Source organism: Staurois parvus, unplaced genomic scaffold (genome assembly GCF_062004578.1).
Source record: "Staurois parvus isolate SC_StPar_1 unplaced genomic scaffold, SC_StPar_1.0 ptg000541l, whole genome shotgun sequence".
NCBI lineage: Eukaryota > Metazoa > Chordata > Amphibia > Anura > Ranidae > Staurois > Staurois parvus.
Genome location: NW_028318337.1, coordinates 1,578,618 through 1,602,364, shown reverse-complemented (window position 1 = coordinate 1,602,364; position 23,747 = coordinate 1,578,618). Strand labels below are relative to the sequence as shown.

General features: G+C 40.8%; 1 protein-coding gene across 3 annotated transcripts in view; it reads right to left on the bottom strand.

Moving 5' to 3' along the window:
- Positions 1 to 23,747, bottom strand: part of DOT1L (DOT1 like histone lysine methyltransferase) — a 217,651-nt gene that overhangs the window by 8,069 nt on the left and 185,835 nt on the right. For 2 of the 3 annotated variants that reach the window (XM_089690752.1, XM_089690753.1), the window contains exons 23-27: positions 22,974 to 23,091; positions 18,763 to 19,289; positions 13,803 to 14,008; positions 3,532 to 3,602; positions 2,773 to 3,417 (exon numbers count right to left, since the gene is read on the bottom strand). In XM_089690752.1, the coding sequence (XP_089546878.1) occupies positions 2,773 to 3,417; positions 3,532 to 3,602; positions 13,803 to 14,008; positions 18,763 to 19,289; positions 22,974 to 23,091 (1,567 nt within the window). The remainder of the gene's footprint in view (positions 1 to 2,772; positions 3,418 to 3,531; positions 3,603 to 13,802; positions 14,009 to 18,762; positions 19,290 to 22,973; positions 23,092 to 23,747) is intronic. The other variant, XM_089690754.1, reaches the window with a different exon arrangement.

Sequence of the window (23,747 nt, the reverse complement as noted above, 5' to 3'; positions counted from 1 at the left end):
GAAGTCATAACATGGGCCCCAGCCCTGGCTGGATTTAAAAGCTTAGGGTAGTCACAGAGACTCTACGGGGCGTATAGAACCTCTGCAATCAGAGTGCACAAGTAGTTGAACACAGATAGAAGTCCACAGTTGACATGGAGGTTCTTTTAGACAATGGAGGGGCCTTGGCTGCTCCAGATGGAACCAACACTCCAATGATGCCATCCCTATAACAGGGGACCAAGGTTCAGGATTACAGGCGTCTGTTCCTTTTTGTAGATGAAGGTTAAAATGTCCTCAGAACCACTAGGGGAGTATGGGCTGAGGTCATCCGTGGCAGCAAGACTGTCCTATGTATCTAATTGAAAACATTTTGCGCCAGCACAGCGGCAATGCACCTAAAGTGAGACAAGGCCTCAATTACTGTCAAACCTTGGCAGGTGGTTCTGATTAGGGTTTCAGGCAGCTGGAGGCGACTAAGTCACTGTAGGCAAGAAACAGAATCACGCAGGAGATTCACATGGTGTTTCAGAAGCAGGAGCAGGAGCAGCATGGTGCTTTCTTCATGCTTGAATAGCAGGAAAGAGTGCAGAGCACAAACACACATACCTAAAGGATGACATCTATGCTCAGTCCTTTGGGCTCAACCCTGTACCATGGTAAAACTAGTGGCTGTGGTGGGAAAATTGAACAGACATCCCATGTGCAAACAGGAAGCTAGCTCCTTCACAGTGAACAGTCTTACTAAATGAGAACTAGGTTATACCTGGGGCTGTGCCATGGATCTGGACCTGGAAAGCACCATACTGCAGAACCCACTGACTGAAAGTCTCTAAGGTATGGCCTCCAAAGCTGTTGGTAAGGAGTGGTTGAATTGGATAGCTACTATCTAGAGACCATCTCAAGCAGCGGGGTAGCCAAAAAAAAAAAAAAAACACCCTTGATTAGAAGCCATCGTGGAAAAATATTCCACTAAGCCAGGGGTGGGCAACTGTGGCCCTCCAGCTGTTGTAGAATTACAAGTCCCATGAGGCATTGCAAAACTGACAGTTACAAGCATGCCTCCCAAAGGCAGAGGCATGATGGGACTTGTAGTTCACCAACAGCTGGAGGGCCACAGTTGCACACCCCTGCACTAAGCAATTGCAGGCTTGCAAAGAAAAAGGCATCCACTCTCCTAGGACCTTAGCAAACAGGCATGCTGGCTAGAGGTGCAGCTATATGGGGGCCGACTCACAATCTGTTTGCCAGTGTCCAAACCTTTTGTAGACAGCAGTATAATCCAACTTTCTGAACATCGGTGTCTCTCAATGGACAAGAAAGAAATACATAGTACCCTGATTTTACTAACACTATTCTCATCGGAAATCTTTTATTAATAACTTAATCCACCTTTGTGACCAAGTTTCAGGTTACACTGTGGCAAAGGGACTCTCAGAACCAAATGAGCACAAATAAATTTACATCACTGCACTTGTAGTCCGTTGCTTTCTTCCCTTTGCCCTATAATGGTAGGTCTGTATCTCTATACAGATCAAGGGCTAGGATGTAAACAATGCTTGTGCATTATTGCACCCGTGATGTGCTGATCATGGTTGCAGTGCTCTGCAGACATCAATACAAAAATTTAATAAATACATTTTTTTCTTTTGTTAATATGGTTGCCTTTTTGTATAGGTAGGCTATGCCTTTAAGATGTCCAATTATTTTCTGTTTCTTGAATGTTCTTTCGCATATTTACATACATTATGCCCCCCAACTGCCAGTTTCTATGCACACAAGATGTTTTGTGCATTCCTTCATTCAACAATTATGTATATAGTCACAGGCAAAATAGTTTTCTTATTAAAGGGTTAAAAGTGCAATAGTCAATGACAACTCATTTATATTTTTTATATTCAAAAAGAGGAAAAACAACACCTATGAATTTAAAGTGGCTTGCACTTTAAAGTGGAACTTTAGTCAGAATATCAAGCTAGACTGGACCTTTTTGCAGGTATAGCTATGTAAATCATTAAAAATAAGTGCCTATACTGTTTAAAATCCAGTAATGCACGGTCTTACATGGCTCTGCATTTGCTCAGCTACTCTCTATTTTTCAGCACTGTGATTTACTGCTGGCTCTGGGTTTCAGCAAAATGACAGCACTCAGCAAGAAGAAACAAACAATGCTGCAACATACAGCACATTCTAATTTTGGTGGCATAATTATTAATGTGGAAATGTATGTTCCATGCTAAAGAACATAATTTTTATCAAGTTGTTATGGGTCAAGTTCCACTTTAAAGGTGGAATTCCAGGCAAATAGCTTAGTGCATCGAACGTTTGGTACTTGACCTTTCAAAGTATTTACAGTCCTGTTAAGCCAGCCTTAAAATACCCAATGCACAGCTAGGGTCATTCTTGGCTCAGATTTAGTGCTTCCTACATCAGGTTATCTGAGGTGGTGATGCCAATTACTTGCCTTATGAATAAGCTGGAGGCATAGAGGTAACTTAGGGAGCTGCACAGATGGACCAGGAAAAAAGGCATGGTATTAGACCGGCTATGCAGTGTTGTGGTGTGTAAAACACAATGACTGGATGGAGCTGCAAATCATTTGGGAGGTAAATTTTAGGTGGGCATTTAAACTTTATATTTAGCTGTTTGCCTGAAGCTCCTCTTTATAAGATACCAATGTGCAATAATATTCAAAACTTACAACCCATCAAATACGCAGTTCCTTTCTTTCTTGCATAAGCAGTACATTTTTACTATATACTGCTGCTTAGCTGGGAAGTGTAGTTCACTCACCTCCTACTGTTCCACCAGTCACTCCAGGCGATGTGAAACTGGCCATGCCATGGGAATTAGCTAGACGGCCAACGGGGCCAGTCACATGTACAGGCATGGAGCTGAAGAGAGACTGCAGAACTGAATTGCTGGCCATTGAAGTGAGGCCACCCTGCAGTGTAAGCTGGGAGCCAGTTGTCAGGTTGCTCAAGAGATGGTGGTGTGTTTGGAGGGGTGTCGAGACAGGCCCCTTCCCATTCAGTAGGACCCCTGTTCCCTGTGACATGAATAAGTTGCTGCCTGCTCGTCCCTCCCCATCCCTTTCCCGACTGCGAGGAGCTTTGGAGCGATCAACTCTTGAACTTGGACCCCTTTCCTCTCTCTTTCCACCATCAGATGCCAACTTTTTACTCAGGAACAAGTTGCCCTCTGGTGCTCTGCCCACGTCTGCTCGGGTGTGTTCGCCAAGACTGCTAGCTGACCCTGGGCTCATACCCCCAGAACCTCGACGAGCCCCATCACCAGATGAATAATGGGAACTGCAGCGTGGGGATGAGGCAGGGCTGTCAGGGGTGCGGCTGGGAGCTGCATCAGAGATCGGGGAGAAGGTGGATTTCCATTTGCCTACACTCTCGCAAGAGGATTTTCTGCTGGGGTACGGTAGACCTAAAGTGGTGGAGGGGAAAGCAAGGATCAATATTGGGGGAAAAAGGGTTTGGTAAAAGTAAGGAGGAAAAAGAGTCAATGAAGAAAATCACAGGAATTTATTTTCAGACTTACCTCTTTCTCCTTCACTCCTTTGTGGGGAATCTTTGCTCTCAAAACATAAACCAGAGCTCTTCCTTTCTGTCCTGTTAGGAAAAAAAATTAAGGAAGTCAAGGGGAGTCAGTAACTTACAGCAATACTGTACCATACACAATTTTTTTTTCTATTCAGCTAAATAGCATTAAAGAGTTCCTTTCTCTACTAGTATTTTGGGATTTTTATTCACTGAGGTACTCTGTGTTAAGTACATTGATCCTCTAAATAGAGCACTGCCTTATGACCAGATTCATCAAGGATCTTTTCTCGATACCTATCTGAACAATACACCTGTTTGCAAAAATAAAAAAAAAACTTTGGTCTAGCAGTATGCAGCCCAATTTTTAGTTTTTTTTTTTTTTTTTTTTTTTTTTACAGAGCACCACACTGACTACAGTCCCACATCTACATTTCATGGCGGTGGCACATTTCAGCAGAAACACTGGCTTGCCAGGAAGTTTACAATGTTTTAAATATTCAACCCTGTGAAATTTAATGTATTAATATTAACTAAAAAGGGTGATTTGCAACCTCTTTATTCCCAAAAATAAAAAGCTCCTATCATGTATGGGGGTATCAACAATATGCTGTGAATTGAAAATAAAAAAAAATTCAGTTTATGTGGCTGGTTGCTCAGAATGCTGTAAACTAGTTAGGTCCTTGAGATCACAGAAATGAAACTATTCATTACTGTGTCTAAAATAGTGACTAGTCATGTTTAAAAAGTAAAAAAACGAAAGTCAGAGCTTACAAATTGGGGGAATGTGCAGCTGCTCAAAAACAATGTAGCCTTTTTTGCAGGCAAGTTGAGACTTCAAAAAGTACAGCTGGTACACTGTCAAGGATATAAAAAAGATAAAACTACAGAAGATACTAGCTGTACACCTGTGTGTCCAATGTTGTAGAAATGTACCAGCTTTGTGTGTCAAAATACTGAATAAAAAAATGTTCAAGCAACAGATACAGTCAGGTCCATAAATATTGGGACATCGACACAATTCTAACATTTTTGGCTATATACACCACCACAATGGATTTGAAATGAAACAAACAAGATGTGCTTTAACTGCAGACTGTCAGCTTTAATTTGAGGGTATTTACATCCAAATCAGGTGAACGGTGTAGGAATTACAACAGTTTTGTACCAGAGTGATGGGAAGAGAAGAGTATGGAGAAGGAAAGGAACTGCTCATGATCCTAAGCATACCACCTCATCAGTGAAGCATGGCGGTGGTAGTGTCATGGCGTGGGCATGTATGGCTGCCAATGGAACTGGTTCTCTTGTATTTATTGATGATGTGACTGCTGACAAAAGCAGCTGACAATCTGCAGTTAAAGCACATCTTGTTTGTTTCATTTCAAATACATTGTGGTGTATAGAGCCAAAAATGTTAGAATTGTGTCGATGTCCCAATATTTATGGACCTGACTGTATACAATTGTGCTTCACCACCAAGATGCTTAAGGCAACTGTGTGCTACAACAACCAGATAACCACAGCCAAACAAATAAATAAAATACAGTGAGCAATTAAGAGGTGCTACAAGTGAAAAGATAGCTGCTGCCTCGAATGTGCTAAAACTTTATAAATGCCCTCTCTTTGCAGAGGACACCAAGCTGTGCAGTGGAATAACATGTTTAAAAGATGTCTCCAATTTACAAGCCGACCTCAACGCACTGTTCGATTTGACAACTATGTGGCAAATTAAATTTATTATTGATAAATGTTAAGTTATGCACTTGGGGGCTAAAAACATGCATGCATCTTACATACTAGTGGGGTGTACAACTGGGGAAATCCATGGCGGAGAAGGATTTAGGGATTCTGGTAGGTCACAAGCTTCATAATGGCATGCAATGCCAAGCTGCAGTTTCCATAGCGAGTAAAATCCTTTCTTGTATTATAAGAGGTATGGACTGCAGGGAGAGATCATTTTGCCCCTGTAAAACTCATTAGTAAGACCTTGTCTGGAATAAGCAGTTCAGTTTTGGACACCAGTTCTTAAAAATGATATCAGGAAACTGGAAAAAATGCAGAGAAGGGCAACCAAACTGATAACAGGCATGGAGGAGCTTAGCTAAGAGGAAAGATTACAGGAACTGAATTTTTCTCATGAGAAGGAGATTAAGGGGGGATTTCAACTACATGTATAATATATGTACAGCAGGTAAAATAAGTATTGAACACATCACAATTTTTTTCAGTAAATATATTTTTCATGGACATGAAAGTTTCACATGTGAGCAACAACCCATGCAATCCATACATATAAAAAAAAAAAAAATTAAGTTCAGAAATTAAGTTATGTATAATAAAATGAAACAGGGAAAAAATATTGAACATGCTAACGAAATGTAATACTTTGTACAAAATGCTTTGTTGATAATGACAGCTTCAAGACGCCTCCTGTATGGAGAAACTAGTCACATACATTACTTAGGTGTGATTTTGGCCCATTCTTCCACACAGTCTTCAAATCTTGAAGGTTCTGTGGGCCTCTTCTATTAGCTCTGATCTTTAGTTCTTTCCATAGATTTTCTACTGGATTACAGTTAGGCGATTGGCTAGGCCATTCTAGCAGATTTATTTTCTCTCTTTGAAACCAATTGGCTTTGTGTTTGGGATCATTGTCTTGCTGAAATGTCCACCCTCGTTTCGTCTTCATCATCCTGGTAGATGGCAGCAGATTTTTATCAAGAATGTCTTGGTACATTTTTCCATTCATCCTTCCTTCAATGATATGAAGTTTACCGTATACTGAAAAAACAGTCCCACACCAGGATGTTCCCACCTCCAAACTTCACTGTTGGTATGGTGTTTTTGGGGTAATGTGCCGTGCCATGTGACCTCCAACCATGGTTGGTATTATAGCATCCAAAGAGTTAAATTTTGGTCTCATCTGACCAGTCTATATTCTCCCAGTATCTCACAGGCTAGTCTAGATGTTGTACAGAAAACTTTAAAACGAGCTTCAACATGCTTTTTCTTTAGCAATGGAGTCTTGCGTGGTGAGAAACATCTGGATTATGGCCCCAATAGTGCTCACTGGAACATTCAGAAGGTCAGAAATCCTGTAATCAATGCCATCAGTATGCTTTGCAACAATAAGGTTGTGAAGGTCTTGAGAGGTCATTGCATTTTATTACACATAACTTGATTTCTGAACTTGTTTTGATATCTTTGTATGTATGAACGGCATAGGTTGCTACAGATATGTAGGGAAAATTTCATGTCAATAGCACCTTTAGAAATATATCTACCTAGAAAAATGGTGAGGTGTTCAATAGTTATTTTACCCGCTGTATATGTTACTTGCTATATTTGAAAAGACTGTTTTATTTTGTATCCAATAAGATTTTTGTATTAATCATAGGTGTGAATGATGACTTGTGAATGATTTCTTTTCTTTGGTATATACAAAAATGAGACAAAGAAATGATTTCAGAACTTTTTCCACCTTTAATGTAACCTATAATCTTTACAACTCAGTTGAACAACAAACTGAAATCTTGTAGGTGGAGGGAAGTAAAAATAAAAAACTAAAATAATATGGTTGCATAAGTGTGCACACCCTTAAATACTTTGTTGAAGCACCTTTTGATTTTATTACAGTAGTCAGTCTTTTTGGGTATGAATATCAGCACTGCACATCTTGACTTCGCAATATTTATTTATTTCAGTATTTTAATTCAAAAAGTGAAACTCATATAGATTACACACAGTTATTAATTTCAAGCAATTCTTTCTTCTAATATTGATGACTATGGCTTACAGCTGGTGAAAAACCAAAATTCAGTATGTCAGAAATTTAGAATATTGTGAAAAAGTTCAATATTGTAGACTCATGGGGGTTTATTTACTAAAGCTGGAGAGTCCAAAATCAGACTCCCTTCTGCATAGAAACCAATCAGCTTCTAACCTCAGCTTGTTCAATGAAGCTTTGGCAATGAAACCTGGAAGCTGATTGGTTTCTATGCAGAAGGGAGTCTGATTTTGGACTCTCCAGCTTTAGTAAATAAACCCCATGGTGTCACACTCTTTATCAGTGAATTCATGCAAAACACCTGTAAAGGTTTCCTGAGCCTTTAAATGGTCTCAGTCTGGTTCAGTAGGTTAAACAATCATGGGGGAAAACTGCTGACTTGACAGTTGTCCAGAAGACAGTCATTGACACCCTTCACAAAGAAGAGTAAGTCACAAAATATCATTGCTAAAGAAGCTGGCTGTTCACAGAGTGCTGTATCCAAGTTCTGTGGAAGGAAAAGGTGCACAAGCAATAAGGATAACTGCAGCCTTGAGAGGATTGTGAAGGTCATTCAAGAATTTGGGGGAGATTCACAAGGAGTGGACTACGGCTGGCGACAGTGCTTCAAGAGCTACCACACACAGACATATCCAGGACATGGGCTACAACTGTAGCATTCCTTGTTTCAAGCCACTCCTGAACCAGAGACAACGTCAGAAGCATCTTAAAAGGGCTAAGAAGAAAAAGGACTGGACTGTTGCTCAGTGGTCCAAAGTAAATTTTGCATTTCATTTAGAAATCATGGTCCCAAGTTGCATGAGCAGGGGTGTGGAAGTTTTCTAAAAAAAAAAAAACCTACTTTTCCAGGGACTAAATCAGTGTCCCAATGTACTTGTCCCTCATGACAATCTACTTGTCCAGATAGAAAAATAAATAAATTTGAACCAAAACCGTATTTAAATCCGAGGTGCTCTTAGGAATGTCTGGGGCTTTTAAAAACGAAAGAGGGTTTATGGCGACTTACATTTTTTTCATGTTTTTAACATTGCACTGTTTATCTCCTCACCTCCCTTCCTGTCTCTAGCACTGCTCCCTGGGACTAATAGTGAGAAGAGACACCATGCAATGTAGTGAGCACCGATTGGATGCTCTTCAAGAAAGGGGGGTATCCAGCTTATCCTTTGCGCCTTTCACTGCCAGAGCCGATTTTGCATTTTTTGCACATCATTTAAGGCCTGAAGATTACACAAACCCCCAAACATAATATATTTTCTGAAAGCAGAGACCCGGAAGAGTAAGAAATAGTGGTAGTTCCAATTTTTTAAGTCATGCGATATTACCACAAAGGTCTAGGAAACAACATTTCAGTACAAAATACACTTAATTTTAAAGCACAAAAAAGCAATAAATTACCCAATTTTTTGGTAAAATATAAAAGATGAGGTTGCACTGAGCAAATAGATATCCAACAGATCAAACCTTAAATTTGAATGCACTTGTGAAATGGCGAACGTTAGTACCCTATATTTTCTATAGGGGACGCTTTTAAAGCCCCTTATAGGTCATCAGTTAAACGTTACGGAGGTGGTTTGGTGCTAGAATTACTGCTCTTATTCTGGCGTGTGCGGCGATATGCAACGTGTATTGCAATCGTCGTTTTCATGTGTAGGCGCCCCAGCATGTGCTTTTATGTTTGTACATGCGTGTATGTGGGGACCTCACATTTTTTATTTGGGGAGGGGTTCTGTGCGTGGTTTTAACTTGCATTTTTCACAATGAAAAATATATATTTTTTTTTACTGAACATTTTATCACCTATGTGATGATTTTTGGTGACAGGTTCTTTTTATTGATATATCCAGGATGCCTTCCCTATGCTCCACTGGATGTAATGCAGTGCACATCATACTGCATTACATTCTTTCCTGGCCTCAATGGCCGGGAAATCTGTCAACAGGAACCCGAAAGTGACATCAAACTCGCCTGATCTAAACCCATAGAGAATCTGTTTGGTATTGTAAAGGGGAAGATAAGAGACAGCAGATCCAACAATGCAGACAAGTTGAAAGCCACCATCAACACAACCTGAGCTTCCATAACACCTTAGCAGAGCCACAGGCCGATTGCCTCCATGCCATGCCGCATTGATGCAGTAATTCTTGCAAAAGAAGCCCTGACCAAGTTTTGAGTACATACTATACACGGACATAATTTTCAGTAAGCCAAAATTTCTGTATTAAAAAAATCCTTTTTTTCTTATTGGTCTTATGTATATTCTAAGATACTGTATTTTGGGTTTTCACTAGCTGTAAGCCATAATCATCAAAATTAACCACTTGCCCTCTTGAGGATTTACCCCCCCCCCTTCATGACCAGGCCATTTTTTGCATAATGGCACTGCGGTACTTTAACTGACAATTGCACGGTCAAGCAACGCTGCACCCAAATAAAATTTGCGTCTTTTTTTCCCCATGAATTTAGCTTTCTTTTGGTGGTATTTGATCACCTGTTTGGTTTTTTATTTTTTGCGCTATAAGCAAAAAATAATCGACAATTTTGAGACAAAAAAAAACAAAAAAGAACAATATTTTGGAATTTTTGCTATTAAACATGTCCAGTAAAAAAAAATTAAAAAAAAAGCGGACACTGTACTAATGGCACTGGGCAAAAAGGGGTTACTGTGATGGGCTATTAAAGGGTTAACTATGTGCTGGGAGTGTTTTACTAGGGGGCGGGTGTGTTCTTCACTATAAGCACACTGATCGGGATGGCAGTACTGTGCACTGCCATCCTGAGCAGTGTGCTTGAGCTGACAGGGAGGAAGATTGTTTGCAAACAAAATCTTCCTCCCCGTCAGAGATGCTCGGTAATCACTGGTTGCTGGTGGGTAATTACTGGCCGCGACCCCGTGATTGACATCCACGGCTGCAAATGGCAGCGCGGGTAGGGCTCTCACGCACCCCCTACCAGGAAATGCAAAATCACGTATATATACGTGATTCTGCACACAGGTGCTGCCCTGTGTGTTTGCATATCTGTGTTTGTCTCTCTCAATATCAAATAGTTAGTTTATATAAAATAGAATATAAACTAACTATTTGATGATATTGAGACACACACACACACACACACACAGAGAGATATGCAAACACACAGGGAGAGAGTGCAAGGCTACTCTACTGAGTTGAAGATCTTGCTGTATGCGGATGACATCCTACTACTGTCATCAACAGAGAAAGGCCTACAAGACAGCCTGGAAGTGCTAGAGAAATACAGTGCCACATGGGCACTACCTGTCAACGCAAAGAAAACAAAAATCAAGGTGTTTCAAAGGAAGAACCTTTACATTAAACAAAAGCACTCTTGATAAATCCCACAGCTATACATACTTTGGCCAAGAAATTAACTAATCAGAAATTTCAAGCCAGCCATAGAGGCCCTGAAAGACAAGGCATGCAGAGGCTTCACGCAATCAGGAGACAGCTCTACCACCTAAAACCACTGGTAAGAGTCTGGCTTAGAATATTTGATAGCGTTATCACCTCAATCATTCTTTATGGCAGTGAAGTTTGGGGTCCTGTCACCTACCCAGATCAATCCAGATGGGACTCCAGCCCCCCAAAAATATTTTATCTGGAATTCTGGAAGCGCCTCCTCAAAGTCCACCGGAGCACTCCCAACAGTGCTTGCCGGTCTGAGCTGGACAGATTACCTTTGCTTCTCACAGTACAGAAGAGGGCACTTTCATACTGGGGCCATCGACATAACAGCAGTCCTAACTCATACCACCATAGGGCCCTATTGACCAATAAGGACCATTCAGAGCCATGTGGCCTGCAACTACTCGAGGAAAGGAGAAATGAAATAGCAAACCAAGAAACTGTTTACCAATTACTGCAAATAAGACTACAAACTGGCCCTGTACTTGGAGGTGCTACAAGAAGCCAAAGACAGACAGACCCTGAGTTGGTACAAACTGAGTGCCCATGGCCTGGAAATCAAATCAGGATGGCACAAACAGACCTACAAGCCCAGAGAGAGTAGACTGTGCCAGCAATATGATCTGGAGAATGAGGACCACTTCCTGTTACAGTGCCCCAGGTACTCATAAATGAGGGACAATCCCGGACTTCACTTCTACTGAACAGAGGAGGAAACTCCAAATTCTACTGGGAGAAGAAGAGCCAATGGTGGAATTAGCTGCACAATATGTGACAGCATGCCACAGACAGAGGGACATGAAAAGAGGACTTCCCCTATCCCCCTTCCCATACAAACTGCTTTGGCAATGCTAAAATGTTATTTGATCCTGCCAATAAAGCTCATGTAAAGAGCGGGGGGGAAAAGAGAGCGGGCGAGAAAGAGAGCGGGCGAGAAAGAGAGCGGGCGAGAAAGAGAGCGGGCGAGAAAGAGAGCGGGCGAGAAAGAGCGGGCGAGAAAGAGAGCGGGCGAGAAAGAGAGCGGGCGAGAAAGAGAGCGGGCGAGAAAGAGAGCGGGCGAGAAAGAGAGCGGGCGAGAAAGAGAGCGGGCGAGAAAGAGAGCGGGCGAGAAAGAGAGCGGGCGAGAAAGAGAGCGGGCGAGAAAGAAAGAGCGAGAAACAGGGGAGCGGAAAAGAGGGAGACCAAGTGAGCAAAATCAAAAATCGCAGCTCTATGAAAACGCTTTGTTATTTCACCTGAATCGCAAGTGAATCGGACAGCAGCTGCTGACAGAATTCCACTAGAAAAGTGAACAAATTTGCACCGCTTATGTGTGACCCTAGCCTAAAAGATGCAGTGTGTATTTTAATTCAGCTTAATTAAAAAAAAAAAAGCACTGATCATGGCATTAAGCATTGCTTGTGATTATTGGGTCATTTCTAAACTGCATCCCATGAGAACATGCACCTATTATTGCTTGCAGGAGATAATCCAAAAGATTTGAAAATTGACTGCTCTGCAAATAGGTACTGATCCTTCACTCTTCCACGAGAAAAGCATCAGTCACAAATTGCAGTATATCCCGATACCAATTTGACATGATCAAGCAAACCTCTTCCTGTCTGTTTTATGGAAAACATCTCTGATCAGTGGCCAGCTATTTGAATATTAATCGCTTCCCATCTGCCCTATAGCAGAAATACTGCTACAGGGTGGCACAGGTGCACAAAATCATGTATATATACGCAATTTTGTATTTAGGGGGCGCGCGAGCCCTACCCACGCCACTATTCACGGCTGCGGCTGTCAATCACCGGGTCCCGGCCAGTGACTACTCGCCGTCGATTTCCTAAGATCTCCGATGGGGAGGAGGACTGTTTTGTTTACTAACAGTTCTCCTCCCTGTCAGCTCAGGCACACTGCTCTGGACAACAGAACAGTGTGATTACAGTGAAGCACACCGACATGGCCCCCTAGTAAAACACTCCCTGCACACAGTTAACCCTTTGATTGCCCCTTATGTTAACCCCTTCCTGCCCAGTGTCCTTCGTACAGTGTCAGTATGATTTTTTTAGCACTGATCACTGTATTGGTGTAACTGGGGATGTCAGTGACACCAAGTCAGTTCCCCCCAGTGTCAATGTCCACCGCAGCAGTCGCTGATCGCCGCCATTACAAGATAAAAAAAAAAATTCCAGTATACATACTGCCATTTGTAAATGCTATAACTTTCACCTAAACTAATTTACATGTATTGGGAATTTATTTTTAGCAACGACATGTAGCATAATACATTTTGGTGTAAATTTATGATGAAATTTGATTTTTGAAATTTTTTTTTCACTGGACATGTTTAATAGCAAAAAGTCAAAAATATTTTTTCTCAAAATTGTTGGTATTTTTTGTTTTTTTTCCCCTGTTTTTATAGTTCAAAAAATAAAATATGCACTCGCGATCAAATACCACCAAAAGAAAGCTCAACTCATGAGAAAAAAAAAAGAACGTAAATTTTATTTTGGTGCGATGTTGCATGACCGCAGAATTGTCAGTTACAGTAACAGTGCTGGAACGCAAAAAATGGCCTGGTCAGGAAGGAGGGTACTCAGGAGGGCAAGTGGTTAATGTGCAACTAAAGGCAAAGGTTTTTTTCTTTTTGGATAGAGTAAGGGAGGGTTAATAATACCTTTGATTTTGTTTGTCTTTTTAACCATCTGTGTCCATCAGGGAGATTTTCCCTTCACATCCTGTCACATAGCCAAAGCAGGAAGTGAGAACATCTCCTACCAAAGTAAAGGAACCGCAACGTGTCAACAGGGTCAAGAGAATTAATGTCCCCAATTGGAAGATTTCCCCTCTATTACCATTCTGGTGTCAACCCAAAATGTAAGATTTTCTTTTACTTTCACATTTGATGACAGTACACAGGACAAATCGAGAGGGTTGAATCTCCCTAACAGGGAGGCAGACAGCAATAAAAACTGACAGGTGTTCTAATCCCTCTCCTCAAACTCTAGAGTAGGGCAAGTACCTCACAGCTAAGCAACCATTTAAAATTATGTTCTTTTCTGATGAAGCTATATTTACCTTGAACTGTGAACCTCCTCATCAGATTCCATCTCATCTTCTGTTGTGAGAGGAGAGTAATGAACTCCGTTAGTCGGCATCAAGGGTTTCTCTTTTTTTAAAACTGGTGGTAATTCATGATCCTGGTATGGGGCAGGGGAACTTTTCAGCGAGTTTTCAGGAGATGAAATAGCAGTGATTTCCAAAGGTTGATTTATGTTATTTACCTGGAAAATAAGTAATATTTAATGACAGATAATCTAATAGTGTTAATAATTATAAATAAATGATTACCCATATACAAACATCCAAAGCACATTTACCTGTGTTTACAGTTCATCTGTTTTAGCTTTTATCTGGTAATCACTATTCTAAAACACTGACAAAATAAGTTTTTTGTACTCACTGTAAAATAATTTTCATGGAATCCACTGAGGGACACAGGAAGTCTACTACTCTTGGGTTATACTACCACCTAGAGGTGGACTGGACACTTGCAAACAAGAATAAAAAATTGTGGAACAGTCCAAAATAACCCTTCCTACCCCCAAGCATACAAGGGTGGAGTACTTTGAGCACAGATGGGAGAATCCTATTCATCACATATACCTGTCCATAAACATTTTGAGCATCCGTATAGGCAAATATAAAGTCTATGAATTAAAAGTTCAAATTATGCCAACACTATAGAGCAGCCGGTTCCAGACAAGCTAAAAGGGACTCTGTGGGCACAAGAACACAAAGGAACAGCACATCTAATGGAGGTGAAAAGGGTGGAAAAGTAAACTCCTCACAAAGATGCTTGTAGTCATGTCCAGCTGTGCAGTCCCGAGTAATCCCGTTGGGTGTCTCTGCAACCTTGTAATATGCCAGCAGCAGCACAGGTGGATTGCAGCGCTCGTGAAGGCTGAGGATGCTGTGGGTGAAGAGATGACATCCCTCCTGAGCATGCATGCTCCTTCTTTAGGCTATACTGGGGGCCATCTTGGATATGGTTTATATATCCTGGAGCTACGGAATCACTGCCCTCAAGGCACCAACATTAAAGAGACATCAAGAGGACACAAGCCTTATCATTTAAGAGGGCACAAGACAATTTCCACTTTGAAGTGAAAGACAAGATTAGGTAGGAAGGAAAGTCTGGGCTTCAGCACTAACTAGCCCTTATGTAGGAACAGAAAGGACGAAGTGCAAGTTACTCTAGTAAGAAATTACTAAACTGAATGGTTGTTTTAAACTTTTCTTTTTTAGTCTAGTATGCTGCTTTATTGTAATAGTAATCATTGTAACATACCATGATTCTCTTGTATGTATCAGTGCACATGCAAGTTACAGTGCCTCTTTGATCTTGGTGTCCTGGGCAGTGATTCCGTAGCTCCAGAATATATAAACCACATCCAAGATGGCCCCCAGTATGGCCTGAAGAAGGAGCACGCATGCTCAGGAGTGACATCATCTCTTCACCCACAGCATCCTCAGCCCTCACGAGCACAATAGGAGGCGCTGAAATCCACCAGTGCTGCCGCTGGCATATCACCAAGGTATTAGAGACACCCAGCGGGATTAGTCGGGACTGCACAGCGGGACATACATGACTACAAGCATGTATTCTCCTATCTTTGTGAGTTTACTTTTCCATGCATGCGCCGAAGGCGTGCCACTCCCTAACCCAAAAGTGATGTCATCCCTTCACCCACGGCATCCTCAGCCTTCACGAGTGGCATAGGAGGCACTGGAACCCACCAGCACTTCCGATGGCCCATCGCAAAGGTCCCAGAGACACCCTGTGGGATTACCAGGGACTGCACAGCGCAACTTACATAACTACAAGTGTGAATTCTATCTTTGCAAGTTGTTTACTTTTCCACCATTAAAGTGCTTTTAACTTGGTACACTTCGATGTGCTGTTCTCCTGTGTTCTTCTACTCCTAAGCATGCCTGTTTTGAATGAAGTCATGACTAAAGTATGATTATTAAAAGCAAAGGGGTGGAACCTGGGTCCCTCAATGCACTCCAAGAAAAGTATTTGATGGGGTAGACAAAAGGCCTATTTTCTCTCGTTCAGGAACAGAGAAAGTCATGTACTGTTGGGACGTCCAAAAAGTCCAACTAGGGGGTGGCCAAAAGCGAAGATTATGCAAAACAAGCCCCCCCCCCCTCCAAAAAAAAAAAAAAAAAGGAACTGCCAGCAGCCACCAGAAGGGCCTCATGTCTGAAAAATGGGCATCAGATTAAGTGTGAACATCTGCCTGGTAAAACTTGGAGAACATGCAAACAAAAAACCAAGTGACACCCTTGAAACTGTACCATAATGGAGAACAGCCCAAGAGGCACTTACAGATCTAGTGGGGGTGTGCCTCTACGGATTGACCTTTGATCCTCACAATCATAAGCTTGAATGGTCTGTCGGAGCCACGTAGAGATGGTGGAACAAGAGGCAGGTGTACTATTATGGGGACCATCACGAATGACAGAATCATTCTTTATGAAAGAAGCAGTGGCTAAACCGCAGCCTAAACTACATCCTGACATGTCCCAAGATGAAAGATGTCAAGTTGCACAGATCTGGAGTGAAACTGGGAAGATGAGACTGCCTTTTAATGGGTTTAATATTAGTTTTAGTTTCAGCATTAACAGACTTTACCCAAGTCTTCTTCCGCTGAGGAAAACAAGTACTCAGGGTACTGCTGGCATGTTTAAGAACATCCCTGAAGTGTTGTCCCTCTCAGGTCATGCGGAGCAGACGTTCTTTGTATGCAGGCTCTCAATTTAGCCAAAAACCCCTCCTTATATTTACTGACAGGAGACTCATACAAGAGATGAGACAGGAGATCAACAACCCATCTATGCTGTAATCTCAAGGCTGCAGGCATAGATTCCAAATGCTCTATGGCCAAAGGATAAACTGCCATATTGATCAGATCCCATGATAGCCTTAGACCAGTTAGTCAGGGTCTTCCAGATTAAGGCCATGGTCAAAGACCGGTTGAAATATAGGGCCTACCAGGTAGAACACAGCCCTAGAAAGGGCTTCCACCTGTTTGTTGGTTGAGTCCCTATAGCAGGTGCATCCTCCACAGGGATGGTAGACGTTTTGTTTAGCTGAGATACTGCATGATCCATAGAGGGACAGCCCATTTTGTAACAAATTCTACCTCAAACTAGCACAAGGCTAGCAGATGCTTCAGAGGAACAAACAGCTTGTCAGGATTATACAGCCTTCCTTAGGGGACTGGAAAACAGTGGGTACACCATAAGAATTGTGGTGGTTTTAAGAGCCCTAAGGAAACTCCAACTGAGGACAGTACTAATAGAGGTCACTTGCTGCTTCACCTGCACCACCATTTGACAGTAATGGCAGGAGACTTCAATTCCTCAAATGCAAGAACTGAAGAGACTCCACATCAAAGTCTTAGCAGCTGAAGGCTCAAAGACCACAGGCAGATCTAACAAATTATGCAGGGGAAGGCGCAGGAGCATACTTACTCATACATACTCTTGAGTCAGCAATGCAGACTATTTGGCTCAAAGTTATACATGACTCCAGTGATATCCTCCACAGATGGCGCAGAGGAGGTTGCCACACCTAACGAAGCCAAAAATTCAGATAATAGCATAGTATCTAGTAGAGGACACAATTCAAGGGTGACAACAGCGTTCAATTATTCAGTGTTAATCACCCTACACAGCTAATCCGCTGGAAATAAAGGGCATAGAGATGCCAACAACAAGGATAGCTCCCAGTAGTCGGCCCAAATGACTCACAAACCGGGAAAGTGCTCCGCGGCTAACTTTTTATCAGTGCATGAAGATCTAGAAAGCAACACATTCAAGAACCCAGTGCTCAAAGGCCTCATTCCAGGCTGGCACTGCAAGGTTGAAGAAAGGCTCATCTTGAAAGCCGCATATAGAGATCAGCCCAGCAGCGGTGCAGCATGTATCTTAATTGAAGAATAAACGGCTAGCAAAAAGATATAGAGAAAAGCTGCTCATCCTCCTAGAACAATAGAACAAAACGGAGGCAAGCTGGGAGTGGGAGGCATTTTCCTGGGCTTGCCTACAACTCTGAGTGTTCAGTCCTCCTGCAGGCAGCAGTTTAACCTGACAGTAGGAGACTTCCTGTGTCCTTCAATGGACAAAAAAAGCATTATGTATTTGAGGTTTACCCCCACTTGCTATCCAGTAAAACCAATGTCAAGGGGACACCAAGTGAAAGACAATCTTGCAAACAAAGCCCCAAATAAACAAAACAGATGTTCTAATCCTTCCCTACTTAATCCAAAACTAACAAAATTATTTTTATGTTGTTTACAGACATAAAAGGCTTTTATTTGGAACAATGTTTTAATACATACTTCGCAATCATATGGAAAAAATTCATTCGGATACACAATTATTTGTTACACAACAAACCTGTAAACTAGAGAATGTTGACTTCTAAACAGTACCCTATTTGAAAGGCTAAGTTCTCTTCTCTTTTTGGGAAAAAAAAAAAAAAAAAACCCCACATTTTTGCAGCAAAAAATGTGCATTTATTATTTTTTTTCAGAGCAGCATCAGTAGATTGTGGGTGCAATGTCAGGCTCCTACAGGCACTGCTTCCAGCTTTCCTGTCCATACCTCTGTACAGATTGTCAATTTGAACGCTGGAAGAAGTGTGAATGGACCACGAGAGCACTCAACACCATAGCTGTTCACTGAGAACTACAAGCCATCTGCCACTGCAGAAGATGGAACTTTTTCTCATGGTTTTCTCATTCACAGATTGCTGTGTGGGTGGAATTGTGCAGATTTTGAAATGTGACAGTGGGTATGGGGAGAGAATCCCCCACCCGCTGACACAGGAGTAGGAGATCAGGGGGCTGGAGCATGTTACATGTTAAACCCTAAATATGGGTGTAACGTATAACATGCTCCAAAAGGTGAACTTAGCCTTTAAAAAGGCACCATAACCAAAACATGTTTATTTAACAATATTTACCATTGAGTTTATACTCATTGGAGATCCTGAAGTATAGCCACTCAGTCCAAGAGATGATGGATGTGATCTACGTTTAGGAGAAACTACCAGGCTGTAGTTTCCTGCAGAGGACCTCTTGCGTCGGCTCCCTTTCTTTCTGCCATCCTGTCCCGGGCCACTCTCCATGCGAATAGTTGCTGTCAATGGACTATGTTTATTCGATGGTGACCTCCCTGAGGAGCTTCCACCGCTAGTTATAGTGAAAATTATTCGCCTCTTGGCCTCTACTTCTGCATCGCTGGCATAAAAGTCCCCATCCCCAGAGGTCTTACTTGGATCTGGAAACCCATGGGGACTATCAGACGTGGGATAGTGAGCAGGTGAGCGCTGAGAGGACTGCTGGTGATGTGAAGGGGTGGAACTTCTAGATCCCCCAGAGTTTGAAAGGGTGCCTGAATTAGAAGAATCATCCATGCAGTCAGTCTCTGATCCATGGCTGTTCAAAACTGGTCCATTAAGAGAGCTTGACCAGGTTGGGTAAAAGAAACCTAAAGTCAACAGAGAAAATAGTTTAAGTTGGGGGGGGGGGGAAATAAAGCAAAAAAAAAAAAGAACTTTGTACTCCATTTGCCTTTTGTAGTCATGAAAAAAATGGTTTCTGAAACAGTGTCCTGTCTATAGATTAGCACATAAAGATGCAACTGACTACAGAATATAACATCCTCTCTCAACTAGGTTCCCCCAGAGGTTGCTAAGGGTTCCTTGACCAATTTCTGACTTTTATGTGAGTAATTACGAAACACCAGTGATCTTTTTAGCCATCCATAGAGGGTGTTCCCCAAACTGATCTCAAATGTAAGCAGCTTTCTTTCCCAGTTGTCACACCTGTAATGCGACCCTTTTCAGATATTGGCCATACATTATACAATTTTCTTATTCGATTTCCTTTAGATTTACCTTCAGTTATGTAATGCAAGGGCTTGCCTGACTGCATACAAATTAAAAGTGTGTAGGCTTGACCCCATATTATATGGTTTGAGTAAATCTAAATTAAAATTGTACAAGATAATTGAATAATCTATAGCCAGCCTTACTTACCCAGTGACCACTCATATAAAAAGATATCCTTTTCCTTCTGATCACTAATCTAATAAAGCCCATCCACTCTGACCATTAATGGGAGGGAACAGCCTAATTTATCAGGTGTCACTATACTAACTTACTAATAATGGACCACTTCACTTACCACCAATACTATGGGCTATTTTTAGTTGACGATCATAGAAAGTGGGCATTTCTCCACTGACAAATGTGAATAAACACTGTAGTTTTTTTTTTGTCTGGATTTATTTTCTTCCCATTATTATTCATTTATTTTCAACATTATAACTGACTTTTTTTGTATAGAGCAGCCCTGGGTGACTAATACACCACATTCCTTATTCTTATATTGTAATTTACTGTTCCCATGTTAACGTACAGTAAGTTATAACATTATTAGCAGGCATTCCTTGGGACCTGAAAGTTATTTCAAGGGCTCAGCCAAGTTGAAAAGACTGAGAACGGCTGATACACAGGCATATGTATTAAAACCATTTCTTTAATAATTTGGTACTTGTGTACATGCACAATAGTGTGCAACAGTGCCTACTAATTGACTTAACCTTACAAAAAAAAAAAAAATGTAATCTTTAACAAGTCATTTTGCACACCTAGTAGATTTTTACAGTTGAAATCACGGGACAATATAAACAAAATGGTTTAAATGGCGCTAATGCGCCATTTAAACTGCCCTTTTATGCAGTGTGTACGACTGTACAGATTGCATTCACCCCCATCTAATTTGTAACAAACTCACACTACAGCACCTAATATGCATTACATCAGTGGAATGCTCATGGACATACACCAAAGTGTTATGGGTGGGGATAGCGCTTAGTAGACAAGTCCATTAAATTTTGAGCCCTTATCTCGTTTTCTGGCTTTTATGGCGTATTGCTGTGCAAGTTTGTAGCAGTAGCTATGTGACAAAGATATTCACAATTTCAGACTAGAAACAAAAATAAGGATTTAGAAAAATTTGCAATCTTGTAAACTGGACACACGTCAATTTTCAGGCAATTTTTAATATCTTTCAAATCACAAACAAAAAAAGGATCTGTATTAATGTAACTTATTAAAAACTTGCTATAGTAACCATGAAATGATTAAAACTGTAGGTGGCGGGTTGCCTTGATCTGTTCGGTTATTTTTGAACTCAAAAGCTTGTAGAAAGTGCTTATGAATGATCTGTAAGGTAAGCAATGAGCTTGTACTACACATCACAATCTAACTGTACGGTCACCAAATTGACCATAAACAATTTTGAATCACAAAAATAATTGAACAGATCAACACAATCTACAAACAAAATTTATGCATTACATTTTTATTAAAAGGCTTCAATTTTGTTTTCAAAATTTACTTTGAAAATGACTCAAATAACCGAGAGACTGTTGCCTGTAAGACTGGGATTCAGGATTGGGGAAAAGGACAATAAACTAGCAAAACAGCTTGTGATCTTTTAAAAAAGCAATATACTGCACATTACAATATGAATGTGTAATCTCATTTAGATTTACCGTGCGCTACAATGTGAAAACCAAATCAGATGGATAATAAATTAGAAATAGAAATCTAAAGTGGAATGACAAAAAAAAAGTGGAAAAGTCATCAGTCTCACACTGCCTACACACGTTACAATGTGTACAATGTTCTTAAGATTTACCAATAAATACAAAATGCAAAGGGCTACCTAATTAAATATAAATTGAATGGACTGCTGAGGATAGGCACTAGCATTACACAATTTTTGATAAATGTAATAGAAAATGTAGAGATTGTACAGAATATAATCTGTGGCTACCTATGGTAAGTGCTATGCAAAACAAACCGTAAACTTCAAGCTGATAAAGACAGTAACTAGAATTACAGTATATATCTGTATTTATATATCACAATTAGTAAGCAATGAATGGCTGTAAAAAGGGTTTAAACGTTAAAGAATATGCAAACCCTCACCTTGTAAAACTATTCATTTAGCCCTGGTTCACACTGATGCGGTACGGCACATTGTGTGTTGATTCGCACAGGAACTACACCATATTCCTGATCAAATGCGATTTTTATGTGGTACAAATTGAGCCATACATTTTGCATGGCTCAGACTGCATGGCATCCGCAGCGAAATAGTGCAGGACCCTTTTTTTGTCCACACCAGAATCAGATCGCATAGGTGTTCACACCCATGCTATCTGATTCTGCCCATCATACAGCGTTTTGCAAACCGATTTCAGGGTGTTGTTAACATACACACCCGCAGTGGTTCACGTGAAAGGGGTGAGACTAGGATATAGTGATGAAATCGCACGGAAACTGGTGCGCATTCCACACCGCATCAGTGTAGGGCTCCATAAACACTAGTGTTTTTTTAAACTCCTAGAAGCTGTTACTAACTTTTTTCCCCCTGCTCTTAGAAGCTAAATAGTGTTATCCTATGTATCCATGAACACTACTTTAGGCTATTAGCATTTCTTTTGAGCTTCAGCATCTAGGAGCATAAAAAAAAAAATGTTTTGTAGAGTATTTTGGAGCGTTTTTCCAGCAGAAAAAAAAATAATCCTAACAGCTTTTTTTTTTCATTTCTATGTGTACTGTAAAATTGCTAATAAAACGCTATTGCTCCTAAACGCTACTAAAAAAACGATATTACCAGCTTTTTTTCCAGCGTTTTTTGAGGGATTAAAAAAAGCTAGTGTGCATGGAGCCTTACACAGAAATGAAATGTATACATATAAAAACAAGATAAGAAAAAAAACCAAAAAACTTTCACCCTTATTGATCACAATCTGTTCTCAGCTGCATAAAGAGCTAGGGGAGGAGAAACAGCAGCACACCGGTCTTCCCAGTGAATGGCTGTGCAGGGGGAAGTGTGTCAGGACAAGCCTGATCATTGGAGGAGAGCAAACCAAGTTCCCAGAACAGCTATAGAACTGACCATTCTGTGATTAGTTTTTACTAGGCAAGCAATGTTACTGGCAGGAACACCAGGAATTTCACACAAAGGAAGCAATACAAAGAACACAGGATACTTTTTCATACACATACATGGTACATCAGAAACATCAGAAATATGAAATATTGGGTTTACATGTTCTTTAATATTTTATATTATGAACAAGTGTGAAACTTACCTGAGGTAGCCAGTGGCTTTGAGACAGCAGCATAACTGAAGCTGTTAGATGTAGCACCATATTGATTCTCCATGCTGGAGCTATCTCTGCTATTACAACCTGGACTGGGGCTGTTTCTCTAAAGACAAAGAAAGACGAAATTTAGATATATTAAATACATGCTACTGGACTTTTTCAATTAAAAAAAAAAATCTTATACTAGTCTGGTTTCATCAGAGAAACGAATGTGGTTTTGTAAATATTTTTTATATTAAGGCCATGACTATTAGAAATAAAAAAAAAAATAAACTTTTGATTTACCAGTACAGGGCAAAAGCTTCTTGGTATCATTAAACCTCGGCTATAGGAAGCTACCCTCTGGTAAAAAAAACAAAAAACACAAAAACCCCTCTATCAATCCCTGCTAGCCTCTGACCTCAGTCTTGCAGCAAGCGAGACATGTGTCCAGTCCCGTAGTGTATATTAGGAAAGAGATTTTATTAGTAAGTCAAAATGGCGTATTTCCCTGACCATACAGTATGGGACATTTTTAAACGATCCACTTAGCAATGGTGGAGTGAGATGAAAGGAGAGCCTTGCAAAAGCTTCAGAAAGCACACAGGGATTCCATGTAACAAAAAGGAAGCAATAGCGGAGGGGTAAATTCTTGTGATATGAACCAAATCCAGACATTGCAGGGAAATATCCTTAGAATGCTATGGAGCAGGACATAAAGAAGGAAGGACAATACAAACAAAACAGAACAGCCAAGGCCGAGAATTGTCCACTGACTAA